Source organism: Penicillium samsonianum (genome assembly GCF_028829775.1).
Source record: "Penicillium samsonianum strain IBT 33392 chromosome Unknown utg000002l_segment0_segment0, whole genome shotgun sequence".
NCBI classification, from domain to species: domain Eukaryota; kingdom Fungi; phylum Ascomycota; class Eurotiomycetes; order Eurotiales; family Aspergillaceae; genus Penicillium; species Penicillium samsonianum.
The window spans coordinates 2,326,716-2,344,519 of NW_026643260.1; the positions used below are offsets into that span (position 1 = coordinate 2,326,716).

General features: G+C 50.5%; 7 protein-coding genes across 7 annotated transcripts; 1 reads left to right on the top strand and 6 right to left on the bottom strand.

Annotated features, from left to right (window-relative positions):
• Positions 1 to 156: 156 nt before the first annotated feature.
• Positions 157 to 1,238, bottom strand: bgt1 (1,3-beta-glucanosyltransferase Bgt1; the record flags this gene model as incomplete). The annotated part of the gene is made up of 3 exons (XM_057275454.1): positions 157 to 553; positions 617 to 910; positions 979 to 1,238. 3 exons carry the CDS (start codon positions 1,236 to 1,238, stop codon positions 157 to 159), a joined length of 951 nt encoding a protein of 316 aa, XP_057140092.1.
• A 1,957-nt stretch (positions 1,239 to 3,195) lies between these two features.
• On the bottom strand, positions 3,196 to 4,836 carry N7471_002735 (putative RNA export mediator Gle1; the record flags this gene model as incomplete). Its single annotated transcript, XM_057275455.1, has 2 exons — positions 3,196 to 3,963; positions 4,030 to 4,836. The coding sequence occupies 2 exons, from the start codon at positions 4,834 to 4,836 to the stop codon at positions 3,196 to 3,198; spliced, it is 1,575 nt and encodes a 524-aa protein (XP_057140093.1).
• Positions 4,837 to 5,631: 795 nt separating this feature from the next.
• On the bottom strand, positions 5,632 to 5,811 carry N7471_002736 (uncharacterized protein; the record flags this gene model as incomplete). The annotated part of the gene is made up of 1 exon (XM_057275456.1): positions 5,632 to 5,811. The coding sequence occupies one exon, from the start codon at positions 5,809 to 5,811 to the stop codon at positions 5,632 to 5,634; it is 180 nt and encodes a 59-aa protein (XP_057140094.1).
• Positions 5,812 to 7,346: 1,535 nt separating this feature from the next.
• ssdA (mRNA-binding translational repressor SSD1) lies at positions 7,347 to 11,726 on the top strand (the record flags this gene model as incomplete). Its single annotated transcript, XM_057275457.1, has 5 exons — positions 7,347 to 7,443; positions 7,520 to 10,137; positions 10,197 to 10,556; positions 10,613 to 11,613; positions 11,687 to 11,726. The coding sequence occupies 5 exons, from the start codon at positions 7,347 to 7,349 to the stop codon at positions 11,724 to 11,726; spliced, it is 4,116 nt and encodes a 1,371-aa protein (XP_057140095.1).
• A 1,109-nt stretch (positions 11,727 to 12,835) lies between these two features.
• N7471_002738 (putative ubiquitin conjugating enzyme E2) lies at positions 12,836 to 14,342 on the bottom strand (the record flags this gene model as incomplete). Its single annotated transcript, XM_057275458.1, has 3 exons — positions 12,836 to 13,864; positions 13,933 to 14,250; positions 14,340 to 14,342. 3 exons carry the CDS (start codon positions 14,340 to 14,342, stop codon positions 12,836 to 12,838), a joined length of 1,350 nt encoding a protein of 449 aa, XP_057140096.1.
• Positions 14,343 to 15,038: 696 nt separating this feature from the next.
• N7471_002739 (uncharacterized protein) lies at positions 15,039 to 15,504 on the bottom strand (the record flags this gene model as incomplete). Its single annotated transcript, XM_057275459.1, has 2 exons — positions 15,039 to 15,397; positions 15,456 to 15,504. 2 exons carry the CDS (start codon positions 15,502 to 15,504, stop codon positions 15,039 to 15,041), a joined length of 408 nt encoding a protein of 135 aa, XP_057140097.1.
• A 694-nt stretch (positions 15,505 to 16,198) lies between these two features.
• Positions 16,199 to 16,801, bottom strand: N7471_002740 (putative GPI anchored protein; the record flags this gene model as incomplete). The annotated part of the gene is made up of 2 exons (XM_057275460.1): positions 16,199 to 16,654; positions 16,718 to 16,801. 2 exons carry the CDS (start codon positions 16,799 to 16,801, stop codon positions 16,199 to 16,201), a joined length of 540 nt encoding a protein of 179 aa, XP_057140098.1.
• Between the last annotated feature and the right edge of the window lie 1,003 nt (positions 16,802 to 17,804).

The following is a 17,804-nucleotide window of genomic DNA, read 5'->3' on the forward strand; positions in this document are numbered from 1 at the left end:
TTATACAGCAAGAGACAATTAAACCATATTTCCATTGGAGTAGGAGATAAGCATCCCCGAAATAAATCAATACAATCTGAAAAAGAAACCGCTAGTTGCGGGCAAGCCATCAAAGCAAAGACACTTAGATGAAGCAAACAAATAGTCACACATAGTCTATTTGGGGCAGGAGGTGTCGAACTTGACCTTGCGGTCCGCAGTGAACAGACCCCAGTGCTGCTCATCCTTCATCTCGCCGTTGTCACCCTTGGTATCGGGCTTCCAGGACTCATCGAAGGCCTCGAAGTAGAACAGATCAACACCCCAATCGAGCATACCACAGATACCAGTCTTCCAGAACTTCTCAGCGTTCTGGGTACCGGCCTTGGCATCCTCGTAGTCAGAGCCGCCGTCGGTGGGCCAGCCGGTCTCACCGGTGACGATGTTGATATCCTTGGCGTTGTCACCGGCAATCTTCTGAATGTGCTCTATGGCGCCGCTCATGTCGTCGAAGTAGGTCTTGTAGGCCTTGTCGGCAGCAGTACCCTGCCAGTAAGCGAAAGCGTTGGCCAAGCTATGAAGAGGGGTCAGTATTGGTGCGCGAAGTTCCTGTTGTCTTGTTTCATTTCCCACTTACACATATTTCACAATGGGCTCCTGGGTGAACAGCGCGTCACCGGTGCCGTCAGCGAGCTTGTTCCAGCTCTCGGCGGTGCCGACAAGGACACCCTTGGGCACATTATCCATAACGTGGCTGATATAAGTGTGGAGCTGGGGTCCGGTCAAATCACCACGGTAGAGAGTCTCAGATCCGACGGTGATGGCGTGAATGACATCCTCGTAACCGGGGATGGCCTTCTGGATAGCGGCCCAATCTGCCTTGAAGGAAGGCTCCTCCAACAGATTATTGGTATCGGTAGGCTTGCCAACCCTAAAAAAGACAAGCTTGGTTAAAAATAGTTCCAATTAGGGGGTGAGGGAAATAACAAAAGAACTTACCACATGCCGAGAACGACCTTGAAGCCTTTGTTTTTGGCAGCAGGCAGGACGTTTTGAGGAGTCTTACACTCAGTGCCGGAGTAGGTACGGACGAGAGTAGACAGGCCCTTCAGGGCATCGAAGTCAGCCTCATAGTCGCTGGTGGACTTGCAGGTACCGTCGGCGTTCTTGTCACCGAGCGAGAAACCAAGAGTACCCTTAGCAGAGACCAGAGCCGGGGCAGCGGCCAGCAGGAGGGAAATAAGACCAGAGGCACGCATTGTGAAAGATGAGGTCGATGTAAAGAGAGTATTCGACCAAAGAGTGACAAAAAAAAAAGTGTACAACAGTAGGTTGAAAAAGAATGTAAGGGTTATAAAAGAAAATGAAGGTACGTCAGGGACCGGAGATTCGGGGGGAATTGAGGGTTTAGGCCCTGACAGGGTCTGGGACTTTGTTTAAGGTGGAGATCCCCACTGGAGTTTATAGGGGTGCAGGTTGGACCAATCAGAATGAAGGAAACTATTCTTGGATCCGTGGATGAAACAATTCCCCTTTAATGGTCTGGACGGTTTGGTGATGTATGACTGCGGTGACTGGGCTTGTCTGCCTATATCCTCCCTATATTCTACCGACTTTTATATTTTTGTTCCTCCACCGGATCATTATTCCCTCATTTCAGATTACAATGAGAGTCGTATTGTATGCAAGAGCCAACTTTGATATCGTTGATATCTTTGATACAGCTGCAAAGTCGTGATGTCACCTTGACAATGCCCAAATGCCTAGATGCCCAGATTCAAACTGTTTTCTGGAAAATTGCCCCATGTGGAGAGAGCCGGGGGAATCGATCGGATGGATGGCCACATTGTGTTTGGTCCACACCGCCCACACCCTCGCCGATCCCAATCGCCTCGAAGGGAACCACTGAGAGATGTCTTTGGAACGGAAATTTCCTATGGTTCACTAGAATCTGGCCGGGTCAGGCTCTCTTTTTCACAACCGTCTTGTCGCCTCTGGGCATAATGCAGCGATTTGGCTCGTGTATCCCCGACCTTGTCCCTTGCAGCCAATATGGGCCTGAGACCAAGATGGGCCTGAGATAGCTCGTATCACCTGCAGGTTTCACAATTAGCTTATCACCATGGTCAATACAGATGCATACTCCATGCAGGGTTCATATCTACAATATTGTAGAGTTGCCTCTTGTTGTGGATTGGTCAATAGCAGCCAAGGGTGGCTCCATGCCACCGTTTGCCATCCAGAATCATGTCAAGCCCCTTATAACGTCACTGGGAAGTTGGACGTCTTACTGTCCATACAATGGAAACTCGGCTCATTTGACCTTCTTTATAGCCGAGTGCAGACATTCCAGAGTCCAATTACACGCAAAAAGATATGTATAACATAGATATAGCTTACCTCAAATCCTCATTACCACCATCGATATCCATACCTCCTAAATTCATAGATATTTCCCTTCCCCCGACCCTCAATGCCTGGAAACCCAAAGCCAATAGCCGACATTGCCCGGCACAGCCTCAGCTCCAAATCTAGAGGGATGCCCAGGCCCGGTTAAGTAGCATTACATAATTGACAGTAAGTTTCCTGTGTGAGCAAGCCGTACAGGCGGAAATGGCATTGGAATTGTGGATAGGTGGCGAACGAATGGGGCGCGTAGAGCCAATGTGCAGGATGCTGCCGCAGGTATGGGACACGGATTTGGTGGTTCTTTGGAGGGGACTGAGAATTGGGAAACGGTGGAAAAACTTGAATTACGGGCTTTTAGTCCCACAGTAGGTTAGTTGGGATCGGGATTGAAGTGGTGGGTTATGTACTGAGCCGCGAGGTTTGTAAGTGGGGGCTTGTCAGAATGTTAGATGCATGGCAGTGCTCAGTCGCTTGAGAATTCCTGGGGTTAACCGAGATCGCGTGGAATGCAAATGTAACAATGTAACGGTCTATTGTGGCCAGAATTATCCGGGTATCTTTTTTACAGTGTTCTGGCATTTAGTGTAAGATTTCAGCTATTCTTAACAAGCTCTATCGAACAAAGAGTTTCTGACATGATTCATAGAGGGTATGATGATATCCGGCGATGATCGCCGGTCTAGATAATGAACAAAAAAACGCCATGTGGTTTATTGCCTCGAGCCATTGTTGCTGAGGCTACCTATGTGATCCTTAAAAGTCGTTTCAAATCCCTCGCCACAACCCCAAAACGCCAGCCAGTCCGAATCACAACGCCAAATTTTTCTCTTTCAGGTAGAGCTCCTTGAGGGTGCTCAGCTGGGTCACAGCCATGGTCTCCCGCTGGAGCTTGCGGGGCAGGTCGACGATAACATAGTGCATCAATGCGAGTCCGTACTGGCCGAAGAAGCCCAGAATTCTCTCGCCGGAAGATCGAAGAAGTGCTGCCAGGAGGGCAATCTGGGTCTCCTGCAACTCTAAAGGTGGAATTGCCAAGATCTTGTGGATAGACGCCCAGAACATTGTGTTAGGGAACGGGTTCCGGCGTGGAGACTTCGCAAAATTTCGAAGAGTCATAGCAGCATATCCCGCGCCGAGCGCGGTCATGCGGTCCATGTGAACTTGCTCAGTGACCCAGGAACCAGTATCTGCGGACCGCCACCAACCCAGGACACGGCGTCCGCCCTCGGTCTTGTCATTGCCTGTGAAACCCCACAGAGCCGGGCAGACGACACGGTATTTGGCCCACATGATGTCGGACATGTGCAGTCCTTTATAGGTGAACATATCGAACGAAAATATCTGAGCAGCAATGATGCCGATCGGCTCGGCGTGGGATTGCTTGATGGAGGCCTCAGCTAGAAGAGAGGATATCAAGCTCTTTGCAAGAATGTTCAATCCGTAGATAAGCATTGCCGGTACCTTGTTCTCCGAGTTTGCAATCTCCTCAGGCGGGAATGCGATGAAATTTCGGATGTCCACTGTTGGTTCCGGGTAGGCGAGAGCCTTTTCGAGTTCGGCTTTGAGCTGAATTATCTGGGGAACGTTCAGACAATTAGTATCTAAACAACGGCATCCAATGAGTGGGGGAGGGTTTCTCACTTGTTGCTTGTTTGCACCGGTTCCGGCTCGAAGCTGGCCAACGGATTTCTTAATCGAACGCCGTAAATTGCCCATGGTCGCCTTGAGGTCAGGCTGGCCTTGGCCAATGTCCTTGAGCCATTTTCGCATTTCCTTGAGGGTTTTATGCAGCTCAACGTAACGTTGCTGGACTCGGATATCTTCAGCCGAAAGGTTCCCAGCACCGAGTTTCTGTTGCTGTTGGCTGCGGGCCTTTTGGTCGGCCTCTTCCTGCACCTTCTGAGCCTCCTCGTCCTGCTTGCGCTTCTGGGCGTCGGCCTGCTCGCGTTCCTTGCGGAGCTTCTCCTCGATCGCGGCTTTGCGTGCGGTTTCAAGGGCAGCGGCTTTCTTAGCCGCCTCCTCCTGGGCCTTCTTCTCGGCCTGCTCCTTGGCTTGGCGTTCGGCCTCAACGCGCGCGGCTGCTTCTCGTTCGCGGCGTGCTTTCTCGGTCTTTTCGCGTTCAATGCGCTCTTGCTCCTTGCGGATTGCTTGTTCCTTCCGCAGGCGCTCTTCCTCTTCAGCGAGGATGTGATCCTTCAAAGTTGTCACCGCTTCCTCGCGGACGCGGTCGTGGAAGGCGGCAGCCTGGTCGAGTGCGGCTGTGTGGACTGCTTCACGCTCGCGGTCGATCCGGTCGAGGCTTTCGTAGAATATTTTTCTCTCATACTGGTGGACTTTCTTTAGATCGGCGTCAAAAATTTTGACATTCTCAAGTTCGCGGACGAGGTCAAGCATCAGCTGCTTGGACGGGCTGTCCAAGGGTGGGACATGAGTTCGGAACCGCGTCATTGTGGGTGTCGACATTCGAGTGAATGATTTCTTTATTCCGAAGGTCGCTGGCAGGGACTGGTTGAGTGGGTGTGTGTTTGGGGAAAGGTGGAGGTTCGGGGCAGTGAGGGGAAAGGGTAGTCAAGTGAATATGGAGAACTCAAGTGACTGGGATCATATCCGTGGTCAGAGGGATTCAGAAGTGCCTTGATAATAGAACAATATCCCAAAGCGAAGTGAGGTTCACGACTGATGTAGCTATCAATCCTGAATTTGAAAGTAGGTAGGAGGGAGGAGGGACGGCACAACGTGAGATTAATTGCACCAAAGGTTCTAGAAGGTGGAGGAAGCAAGTAAATTGCGCGTGCAGCGAGCGAATTCGACGTTGTCGCGCGGCAAAACTAGTAGAAGGGAGGGTCCATGGAGATTGAAGCTATGGGAAGGTTGGGATTAGCATGTAGCTTTCGAGGGGCACAAACAAAATCAAGCGTTTGGCTGCATTGCATAACCATCCAATGATATCCGACTTGAGGATTTAAAACGTACATGCACCTTTGACCTTCAATATTTCGTCAATTTGTTCGGAGCTCTTATCTTGAACATTGAAGCCAAAGAAAATAAATTACCTGTAAAGTTCAATCTTACCTAGGTACCTCCAAAGTTCCAACTTCACCGCTTTCTCATTACCGCCTTACTATATCTGCTAGTACTTTCGGAATATCAGGCTACTAAACACGCCCTGGTACTTAAGATTGAGCTAGATACAGAGTACAGCAAAAAGTGATTTCAAATTGATTTAGACCCCAATAATTCACATCAATCAGTCAATTTCCTAGTATTTTGCCAGTACATTTTGCAGCCAACGAGTGCCTTCCAGACCCCGACCCCAACGGCCTCCAAGACGAATGAGTAAGCAAGACCCGCGAGCTGGTTCGGTTCCCTGGCACGCTCCCGCCTGGGAGCATTGACGTTTACATCATTGTGAGCATCATCCATTTTGACCTACACTATATAATTGGCAGAAGAAAATACAAGTTTCTCCAACGATACCGGACTTGAGCTTTCTACCAAGCTTTTCTCCAGAGCTACCATGTTCAATTAGCTCAGCGGATACTATTCCCCTAGCTTTAAAAGACCCTAGACTAACCAACCCACTACTAGTTAGCTGTTCTATATTTGAATTTATGTACGGAATACTCCGTATTTGGGGATAGTCCCTGTTTCCTGTGTAGACTAGACTCCGGCCCCCAATTACGTGTAATCTCCAATGATCATACTATGTAGATACTTCAAGTGGGGACTCAACAACAGTTTCACGGATGCATCAGGATGATGAAGTGGTAGCAATGGCGATCATCCACGGTTCCTGACGGAACGGGTATGGCGGATAACCGTTAGGGTATTTACACGATCCACTCCGGGATTATTGCGCTAAAACCTGTAATAAAACGTTGTTCGGTCATTTCCGAACACACCCTCTTCTTTCCGTACCAATCGCCCTCTCCCCACACCTCTTTGTATCTCCAGCATCACCTTTCTTCTTCTCCTTTCCCCCCCTCTCTGTTCTTATCCCATCCCTCTCTTCTTCACCCCCCATACCGCTCCTTCGAGTCGAATCAGTCGATGGTTTCATCGTCTATTCTATCCTTCCCTCTAATTTCAGTATTTACTGTCATTCTCTTCGAGGATTAACTCTGAATCCCCGTTTTGGAACTTTGGAATCATCCTGAAGACAAGCTCGTTTCAACGGCTTTCTTCGCTTAAAGCCCAACCCGGTCCTCGTCGAGGTGCTTTTTGTCGAATTCCCCTTTTTGTCGGTTGCAGTCGTGCTTTCCAGCACAGCTCCATCCCCTCGGTCCTTCCAACTCCTGTTCGAAGCTTCATCCCGTTGCTACGGTGTTGCTCGATCCAAGTTTACCTTGAACGTGCAATTGCCTCGACTTCTACTTGCCATCATCCGGTTGCCCCTCATCGCCTCTTGGACTTGTAACAAAAAAAAGCGATCATCCCACATTGAACTCTGCAGACGTCATTTTGGAATGCTAGGGTTCGGAGGTCGTCATTAGTTTCATCTTGCAGGTAAGAGGATCGTGATCTACCCCACGCATTTGCTTTTGGAAGTTTCACCCGGCTTCGATTGCCCTTGCCGCTTTTTGATTGTTATTTGTGAGGTCATCGGCAAGTGCTTCTTTCCCCCCTGAGATCGAAGCTTCCGTTGAGTCCGCCCTTACCTTAGGACTTGTACTTTTCATATTCGCTCTGACATCGCCTTGTTCCCCTCTTCTCGCTTTCTCTTATTCCTTCTGTCATCCTGCACCCTTGCTGATCCACTCTTTGTCACTCTTCTAGGATAATTCACGTATTGAAAATCACAATCCGCACATACAGACTCCTTTTGGTCGGCCTGTGATCCATCTCACTTGACTCATTTGCCTTTTGGCGCAGTACCAGTCTCTCCTGTCGCCGGATTCACTCCGCCCAACACACATATTACATTCTACAGTAACTGCCAGCTTCTGTCATCTGGGATCATGGATCAACAGAGTCAATCTGGGCCTCAGGGCCCCGGCGGCCGCAAGTTCCATATTGCTCATCGGAGAAGTCCGTCTGAGCTCACCCCGTTGATGAGTACGTGACCGCCCTCGTGACCGCCCACTATAACACCATAGTCCCATCATCTCAGCTAACTTGAACTTGTCTACAGTGGAACAACTAGCCATCCAACAACAGATCGAGTTGCTCCAGCAGCAGCAGCAACAAATTGCTGCGACACACCAACAATACGTTAACATGGGGCTGTTGCAGCCCCAACAACTGGGCCAGGTGCCCTCGTTTCAACCCGGTGTCTCCCCACAGCAAGTGAATGCATTCCAGTTCCCGCAGGGCGGACAGCAGCAGCAGCCTGGAGTACCAATGAACGCACCGAACCAGAATTCGCACCGTCGCAACCAGTCTGCTCTCCCTGGTCTTCCCATGGGCCCACCCCCTGCCCCGTCTTCCGGAGCATCAGGATACGCCGATTATAACCAGCAGGGCCAAAACAACAATAACCACAAGAATGAGAACAACGGCCACGGCCGTGGTCGTGGAGGTCCTCCCGGCGGTGGTCACCAGCGCCGCCACTCGCTTGCTCTTCCTGAGGCCAAGAAAGCCGCCGAGCTAGCCCAGCAGAAGAGAACAGCTTCGGGATTCCAGTTCCCAGCTCCTGCCCCTGTTGCAAATGGTTCTGATAACCAGTCTTCATCGGATGACAAACCTGCATCCAGCACTTCTCCGGCACCCCAGGGACCCCAGGGACCCGCCTTCCAGCGGGCCGGAAACATGCGAGCTGGTGGCCACGGCCGCAGCCAATCGATGGCCATCGGTGGTAACCGGGCTGCCATCTCCGGTCGCGGTGCTGGCGGTTTCCAATTCCCCCAAGCCAGTGAGCCATCAACCAATCAATCTGATAATCAACGGCGGCCCAGCCAGACTGGCGGCCATGCTCGGTCATCCTCGCGAAACTTCGAGGGCAACTGGCGCCAGCCCAACAACCAAACCCAGAGCCAGGATCAGCAGAGGCCCCAGCAGCAGCAGCAGGGTGGATTCCAGCCCGGCCACCGCTCGCGCGGCTCGATGAACCAATCCATGGGCTCTATTGGTCAATTCCAGTATGGTGGCCAGCCTCAGCTTGGCCAGCCTCAGCTTATCCAACTTCCTCAGGGCCAAGTCATGATGGCACCTCAGATGTTCGGTAATCAGCAACTGAACCCCCTCCAGCTGGCTCAGCTCCAAGCTATTCAGCAGCAGAACGCCCAAGGTATGGGTGGTCTTCAGGCGAGTCAGCATGCCCCGCCGCAGATGTCTGTTCAACAGCAGCAGCAACAGCAGCAGCGGAAGACACTTTTCACTCCTTACCTTCCCCAGGCAAACCTGCCCGCCCTCCTTAGCAATGGACAGTTGGTCGCTGGTGTTTTGCGCGTCAACAAGAAGAACCGTTCCGATGCATATGTGACCACCGACGATCTGGATGCCGACATCTTCATTTGCGGTAGCAAAGATCGGAACCGCGCCCTTGAGGGCGACTATGTCGCAATCGAGCTTCTCGATGTCGACGAGGTGTGGGGCCAGAAGAAAGAAAAGGAGGAAAAGAAGAAGCGCAAGGATATCACTGATGCCCGTTCCAACAGCAATGCTGGAAATGACAAGCTTGGTCGCTCTGATTCTACCGGCGATAGACAGGAAGTTGGCCCGGATGGAAGCATCCGTCGCCGTGGTAGTCTTCGCCAGCGTCCTACCCAGAAGAAGAACGACGATGTCGAGGTCGAGGGCCAGAGCCTTCTTCTGTGTGAGGAGGATGAGATCAGCGACGAGCAGAAGCCTTTGTACGCCGGTCATGTTGTTGCGGTCATTGAGCGTGTTGCGGGCCAGATGTTCTCAGGAACCCTGGGTCTCCTGCGTCCCAGCAGCCAGGCTACAAAGGAGAAGCAGGAGGCCGAGCGGCAAGCCAGAGATGGCGCGCACGGCCGTTCCCACAATGACCGTCACCAGGACAAGCCAAAGATTGTCTGGTTCAAGCCTACTGACAAGCGTGTTCCACTTATTGCCATCCCCACAGAGCAGGCTCCTCGGGACTTCGTTGAGAAGCACCAGGACTACGCCAACCGAATCTTTGTTGCCTCCATCAAGAGGTGGCCTATTACCTCTCTGCACCCCTTCGGCACTCTCGTTGAGCAGCTTGGAGAGATGGGTGACTTGCGAGTTGAGACAGATGCTCTGCTCCGTGACAACAACTTCGGTTCGGATGACTTCTCCGATGCTGTGCTGAAGAGCATCGGCTGGGAGGACTGGTCCGTCTCTAGCGAGGGAGACGCCCTGGCTTCGCGACGTGACTTCCGTGAAGAGACCATCTTTACGATTGACCCCGCCGACAGCAAGTCCCTCGAGGATGCGTTCCATGTGAAGAGCCTTGCTGATGGCAAGGTTGAGATCGGTGTTCACGTGGCCGATATTGCTCACTTCGTCAAGGGTAACTCTCTGGTGGACCGTGAGGCCAAGAAGCGTGGTACTGCAGTTTATTTGGTCGATCGAATTATGAACATGTTGCCTACCCGTGTTTCCACTGAGCTTTGCTCCCTCGTCCCAGGCGAAGATCGCCTCACAGTCAGTGTGGTCTTCAAGGCCAACCCCGACACCGGTGTGGTGGATGAAGATGTGTGGATCGGCAAAGGTGTCATCAAGAGCGCTGGCCGTCTTGACTACGACCAGGTCAATGCAATTGTTCAGGGCAAGTCCGATGTCAACACCAGTGGCATCTCTGCCGACAGCATCCGCTTGTTACACGTACGTCTTCAGTTTCTACCATTCGTCTTTCTTTTCACCATGCTAACAAAAACACTCAGAACACTGCCGGCAAGTTCCGCGAAGCCCGTTTCGGTAACCGCGTGTCGAACGTTCCTGTGCAGCGTCTGCTTCAGCAGCTTGATGACGAGAATGTGCCAGTCGAATACAATATTTTCGAGTCAACCTCAGCACATGAACTTGTTGAGGAGCTGAGCCACCAGGCCAACTCCTTCGTTGCTCGTAAGCTTGTCAGCGCTATGCCGGACAGAGCTTTCTTGCGTCGTCAATTCTCGCCCAACTCTCGTCGCCTTACTTTGTTCGTTGAGCGGATGAACCGCCTTGGCTTCGAAATAGACTCAAGCAGCAGTGGCAGCCTCCAGAGCTCTCTATGCAAGGTGCAAGATGTGGATCTTCGCAAGGTAAGTGCCTTTCCTGTTCTCACCGTTATAAGTGCATGTATTAACACATGATGCAGGGTATGGAGACTCTCATCGCCAAGGCCATGCAGCGTGCCAAGTACTATGTCAGCAGTGGTGCTCCCGATGAAATGCGCCAGCACTACATGCTCAATGTGCCGGCTTACACACATTTCACCAACCCCTCTCGGCGCTATGCCGATATCCTTGTGCACCGTCAACTCGAGGCTGTGCTCTCCGAGGGTGCTGTGGAGTTCAATGACGATATCGAGTCACTGAACAAGACTGCCGATCTTTGCAACAACAAGAAGGACTCGGCTCTCAACGCCCAGGAGCAGAGTGTGCACATTGAGGCCTGTCGTAAAATGGACCGCAAAAGTCGCGAGATTGGCGGTGATCTCATCAGCGAGGGCATTGTACTCTGCGTCTACGAGTCTGCCTTTGACGTCCTTATTCCGGAATTCGGCTTTGAAAAGCGTGTGCACTGTGACCAGCTGCCGCTCAAGAAGGCTGAATACCGCAAGGACAGCCGTGTACTCGAGCTGTACTGGGAGAAGGGTGTTCCCTCGTCCGCATACATTCCCGAGGACGAGCGCCCCAAACCCGGTAACTCCCGCGCTGCCCAAGCCGCAGCGGCTGCTCGCGAGGCCGAAGCCGCTAGAGAGCGGGCCAGAGAGCGTGATGAGGCCATGCGTAAGCAAACCGAGACCGGCACAATGTCTGCAGACGATGTCGATGCCCTTTTCGACGATGATGAAGATGTGGATGATGTCACTGAAATGGCAGCCGGTGTGTCGCTCAGCTCCGCCGACCGTTCGACTCAGAGCATGCCGCCGTCGCCTACACGCAACGGCCACCACCAGCAGGGACCTCACCGTACTCGTTCGGACCCCAAGATTGCCTCCGGAACTGGGGATGCACCCGAGAACAAATTGACCAACAAGGAGAAGTACTTGAACCTGTTCAAGCTGCGCGAGGTGGATGGAGAGTTCATCCAGGATGTCACAGAGATGACCCGTGTTCCTATCATCCTGAAGACCGACCTGAGCAAGAGTCCTCCGTACGTATTCCCATTCAGGTTTTTTGTTTTTTCTAGCATGAGCGTGCTTAACTAACTGCAATTTCCATTCCAGATGCCTCACTGTTCGATCTGTCAACCCCTACGCCCTGTAGAGGTCTGAATCGCGGCTATGTTTTCTTCATGGGATATATTTCTTGCATGCCACCCTGCAGATTCTTCGCTCAAGCGGAGGATGCTGTGCCTCGTGCACGCCTACGGACATAATCCAATCCCGACGCGGATCGAACATATTATTATCGGCATATCTTTCCTTGGTTACGCTTTTTCTCGGGGGCTTCATCCAATTAACCCAATTCTACCCATCATCTTTCCGACGTGTCCTGGGATTCTTATACTTATCCTGTTATATGTGCAAAGCGGTTGTTTGTCTTTTTTTGAGCATTTTAGTTGAAACCTGGGCAAATCTCTTAGTGCCAGAGCTTGCTTGGTTTTCTTTGTTCTCATTCTCTGGGAATGTTTGGAAACTTGGCGGGAAGGACATTGCAGCTCGATAGTCCCAGAAAATCCTTCCATTAATCTATGGTATTACAAACTTATAACTACCATCCAGGACTCCTTCTGCGTACCTACAATTAGCCTATTTAGTCCTAAGCTCACCAATGATTTAATTCTAGGCTAAGCCTAACCATATAGTCATGAAAGTATCACGATAATGCTAAAGCGCAAGTTCGATCAAGTTGCACCGTACTATTTACTGCCTAGTTGACCCATTATGTCGGTGTTGCCCGGCTCTTGCTATTGAATGAAGCCGATCCTAGTACTGAAGAAGATGACCGATGAGAATAGCCTATAGCTACCTCCCTCGATAACTAATTACAATAACTACATCTAATGAATATTAATAAATGTACGTAGTATCATGTGGATTTTCAAGAAAGCTCCTGAACAAGAAATCAGACAAATATGTTGTCCAAGCTAGTTAAGGCGAATTGTAACCCCAGGGCCACCTTGCCCAGCCTGGCCATATTGCCAATGCAAGCAATGTAATGGAACCAGCTCCATGTTCTCCTCGCTCCTCGCTCTATGCAGTTTGTAAGTCCGGTTGGATTCAACGGACTATCAAGGGTATCAAGAAATGTCGCTAAAGGGGGTAGGGGTAGTGAAATAGATGTAGATAGAAACAGAGCAAAAAACCAAACGAAAGAATCCGCTCGAATCAAATCAAAAGTGTGGTCATGTTCCAGATAAATGGATGGATTTCTCATAGCCGGCGAATGCCAATGCGCGGCTTTGCTCTTACAGCAAGGCGCTTGTGCGGGCCGCTCATGGCTTTCTTCTTGGAGATTCCAGAATTTGAGGAGCCCGAGAGAGATGATGATAGTGATGACGTGGGGATATGAGCATGTGCTGGAGAAAGGGGAGTAGAGCCATTGAGCGTCTTCATGGGGTGGTATTCACGCTTCTCTTTCAAACCGCGCGCGGTTGCAGATCCGCGGTTCTCTTTGCCATCCCCGCTCAGCCGGCGTAGAGGGTCTTGCATGGCCAGCTGGGGCAAATCTTCGAATATTGGCATTTCATCGCGGAGACGGCCGGAAGCGTTGACTCCTCCACAGAGTAGGGAGAGCTTGGGTGTTTTCCGTAGTGGTGATGAAGTACGGGAACGTGTGTTTGCGGTGATGTTTCGTTCATTGGAGGTCATGGCGGGGGTGTCGTTGTCGTTGTCGGAGTCAATGAGCATCATGTCTGCATCAGAGTCTTCGGGGTAGGGAATTGAGAGAACAGAGAGGGGGCGTTTTCCCAAGGCAGTTTTACGGGGACTTGGGGGCGCGAGGTAGACAGGGGAGGGGGAAAGGGTTGGGTTGTTTTCTTTGCTTGCGCTAGCGGGGTCGTCACTTTCGCTGTCATTCATGACATCGTCTGTCATGGGTGGGGAGGGTTGGGCAAAAGGATTTGAGGAGGATTGTGAAGGATATGAGGATTGCGATGGGGTTTCAAATGCAGTGGTGTCGCGTGCAGTTTTCTTGATTGTGGTGGTGTGGGTACGGGCGTGTTTCCGCGGGCGTTTAAGGACTGCGTCTTCTTCTTTCTTCTCGAGTGTGGTCCCTGCCTCCTCGCCGCGGAGCTTTGCTTCGGTCACTGCATCTTTGAGGTTCTGTGGGATCGGGGCGTGGATTGAGGTCATAAGCTTGGCTTGGTGTGCGAAAGCATCATAGTTCTCTTGCATGAGAGAGCCTGCGGAGGCGTTGAGGGCAGAGTCAGGGTTGGGGTAGATAAGCAGGCATGAGATTGTCTGAATAGAAACGGGTGGTATAGTTAGTTATCTGCAGAAACTCATTCTGCTAGTGCGGTCCAACTTACCACCAATACATCGCGGAGGGTTAGATTGGGCTGCCAATCCCGCTTAAGCGTATCTACACAAACAGCTCCAGTGAGCTCCTCCATGTTCGGGTGCCATATCTTCGTCTTGAAGGTGGCCTTTGGGGGGCTCTTGGGATAGTCATCGGGCATCTTGAGATGGAGCTCCCATAATCCTTGTGAAAAAGGTGTGCCCGCTGGGCCCGTGAGGAGTATGGTCAGCTGTGACAGGTCGTCACCATCCGAGGGCTGCAAGTAGTACGGCGGAAGATCGCGGTGCAAGGCAGCGTGGTCGGCAGCTAGCCGGCGCAAATTGGACGGCTAGATATCCATGTCAGATACAAAGCACGAGCATATACTGGTTGCTGGGGAACGAGTGTGTTTCAATGACTTGAACAGGGACGACTTACCATGCTGGAGTTTCGGATGTTTTGTAGAGTATTGAAACGTAGGGTAAACTAAGTTGGAGAAGAATGCAAATTCAGAAAGTGACCCGGACCAGTGAAAGCACAACAATCACAATCACAATGATAAGAGATGGTTACTTCGTCGACGGTTTGTTTTGAGTGGAGGTCACACTAACCTTTTTGGTATCGCGTCAGTCACGTGTTCTCGGTCGCGTAATGTGCGCGTAACTAATATTACCTCTTTGGGACTGCCCTATGTTTCACCACGTCCTTGCTATAGCCCTTGCTATCCGATGAGACATATAACGTAGGAAGCTAGTAATAAGGGGAAAGGGTTTATTGAGCGATATCTCCTTTTTATAGAAAAAGAAATCCCCGACCACCTATATTACATCATGCCTATATCACGCTTATAGGAACAGAAAGATCTTCTACTGCTCAAGAACGAGTAGGTCTTCATAAACAGTGAAGTTCCCATCTTAAGTCAGATGATTATTGAAGCTCGCTTCTGCTGTGCAAGTCCGCCAGAATCATCCAAGTGATCTAGCTTTTGAATTGGGTTGAAGAATTGATTTAGCAGCATTCTGAACCACAAGATGAGTACTACGACATCATATGTTGAGAATGAGGTCTCCACTGTGTATACGACCATTCCTAAGTATGATCCAGTTCTGCCCATTCACGTATTCATAAGCAGTTACTTCAGATCCCCCGACTACTCGCACGTTGAGCTCGATGAGCTCGACAGCGAGAGCAAGAAGCATCTGTTACAATGTGGCGCCATGGATCTGGTAATGCGTTGAGCCATGGGCACTCAACATCTGATCGTTCTTGTCTGTGGCAGTTTCGGACAAGAGCCGGCCATCCTGCCACCGTAATATTCGGTTGGTCTGGGGTTGGCATCCCAGAGCCTCGATTGGGGCCAAGTCCCCATATAGTTAATAGCCGCGAGGCATTGAGTGGTGATTTGAATTCCTGCTCTGATTTTTGGATCTGGGTGGCTGCCTCGAAAACTGTCATAGCGTGTCGCTCAGGTGCGAGAGCGATGGAAGCTGACAGGCCTGTATACCTCTTGTTGGTATAATCTTTGAATTAGAAAGGAGAATCCATGGCGCTTACCTTTTATTCCAGCTCCAGCAGCAATTACATCAAGGTCCTTGCGTGTCATTGTGAGAACCCGTGGACGGGGAAGGAGTATATGTGGTGCAATGCGTGCTCTAGATAAAATCTGAATTCACGCACTCGTCAACGTGACTGATTATTTATGTACTACACACATAATGTCCATGGGTATGTACTCCGTACTATAGAGTACCTGTTGCAGAATATGCATCACAACCCGTGCCACTCACCCCCTTGCACGAATTAAGATTTGCTTTTTGCTGCAAATATGAGACAGCGAGGTATTGTAGATCAGAATTATCACCGTGACATTGCTACGAAATGCTTCGACAGCTCTGTAGCATAGGTATGATTTCTAGACTGAATACATGCGCGTGGAACCAAGGCTCGTATTTACCCCGGCGTGGATTAAGTTAATCACAAAGATAGAAGAAAAGAGTGGGAAACAGGTGCGCCGTGAATATGCGCCTCCGGGTGCAACGCAGTGAAACACGAGTCCTGCCCAATGATAAAGAATTACAAATTCCATAGGAAACCCTGGGAGAAAATAACAAATAACAAAAGAAAAAAATCCGACGCTCATATTTTCATGTCCCTCATTCCCGTTCACCCAAATACTGGATCAACATAACCGTCCGACCACAACCAAACCCCTGCCGCCTAAATGAAACCGAAGCGACATCACAGTAGGATAGAAGACAGGAAATTGGCCTTCGCCAGGTCACAAACTCTCAATGTGCTTACAGGAAAGCAACGAGAGCAGCACCAGCCATCATGCCGAGACCAACGGGGCCAGCAGTGGCAATAGCAGCACCACCGGTAGAGGCGGTGCTGGAAGCACCAGCAGAGGAGCTGGAGCCAGAGCTGGAGGACTTGGAGGAGTCGGAGGACGAGCTGGAGCTAGTGGAGGTACCAGTGGCCTTGGAAGAGTCCGAGGTCTTGGTGCCGGTAGCAGAGGAGTCGGTGCCAGTGCCAGTGTTGCTGGAGGCAGTGGACAAGGTGGTGTGGGTAGCGCCGGGGCCGGCGACGGGCGAGGTCAGGCCGGCGGGGATGGAGGCGGCGGGCTGTTGCGAGGTCACAGCAGCGGCCTGGCTGGTGACAACAGTGGGCTGGGTAGTAACCACTTCAGGTTGGCCGGTCACAACGCCGAGGGAGTTTGTCTGGGTCAGGTACTGAGTAGCAGGGTTATCGACAGTCTGTTGGAGATGTTAGACTCATGTTGTTCTGGTGTTTTGGTGTGATATTTTGTTTATGCCTACCTCAATAGTGGCACTAGTGGCACTGCTCTGGGCGTTGGCCAGAGCGATGGCCGAGAGGGTGGTGAAGACGATGGAGAAACGCATTTTGAAGGATTAGAGATTATAGATGGATTATTGTAGTGAGTAGATATGAAGAATGTGGAGAGAGAAATAAAAGTGATCTCGGAAAAAGGCTGGGGAGGGTGGGATTATAAGGCTGTGGTTGTCCAGGGAAACAAGTCTCATGTTCTATACTACTGTTTAATACACATTAGGCCGAGTGGCTTTTGAAAATGGATACCCTGTTCCAGTCAGCGATCAGAGTCTGGATCTAGCGCAATTTGCGATCTGCAAGGTCTTGCAGTTCTATTTCTGTCCATTTCTGGGGTCACACCAAATCCGTAAGCTCTATGTATTAGATGTTCATAGGGACATTCACCTCTACAATGCTACATGGCAAATATATTCAACTGCAAACATAGAATGTGTCCCACTTTCCTTTGTCAAAAATCAAGGAAATCTTGGAATAGTTGGAATAGTTGGCAGATTTGCCAGGAGGGTGGCAATATGCACCAGACACTAACTAATTTAGCCGCGTCTGACCACCCTGTACGGTAAGTAATCATAACAAATATAATGCAATAATAAAACAATAACGATATGTCTCAATTTCAGCTGGATAATTCAGTAGCCTGGAAGCTTACTTACCCTGGAAGTTACCCTTGACCGCGTGGAGGCATACGAATCCCTCTTGATGCCATCCAGTACAGTTCTAGATTTTCACCCATCTGACTCAACATATAACATAAACTGTAAGTAATTAATACTTCCTTGGGCCTCAAATGGCGCGATCCTACGTGTCTTCGGGCTAAGGAAGTCGAACCAGCCTTTAAGTGAGACATCACTTTGTTCGGCTGTCAAATTAGGCATGCCAAGCTCAGCTCTCTATCATTTCTTCTATGTACTCAACATTTTGGTATTATTATGTTATTGTAAGGATATAGCCAGTTTAACAATATCTAATCTACTCCGTACGGGTCACCCTATATACGAAGCACTCCGTACACCAATTATCTGGACTTTAGTACTTTTGGCCCAACCCCAACCT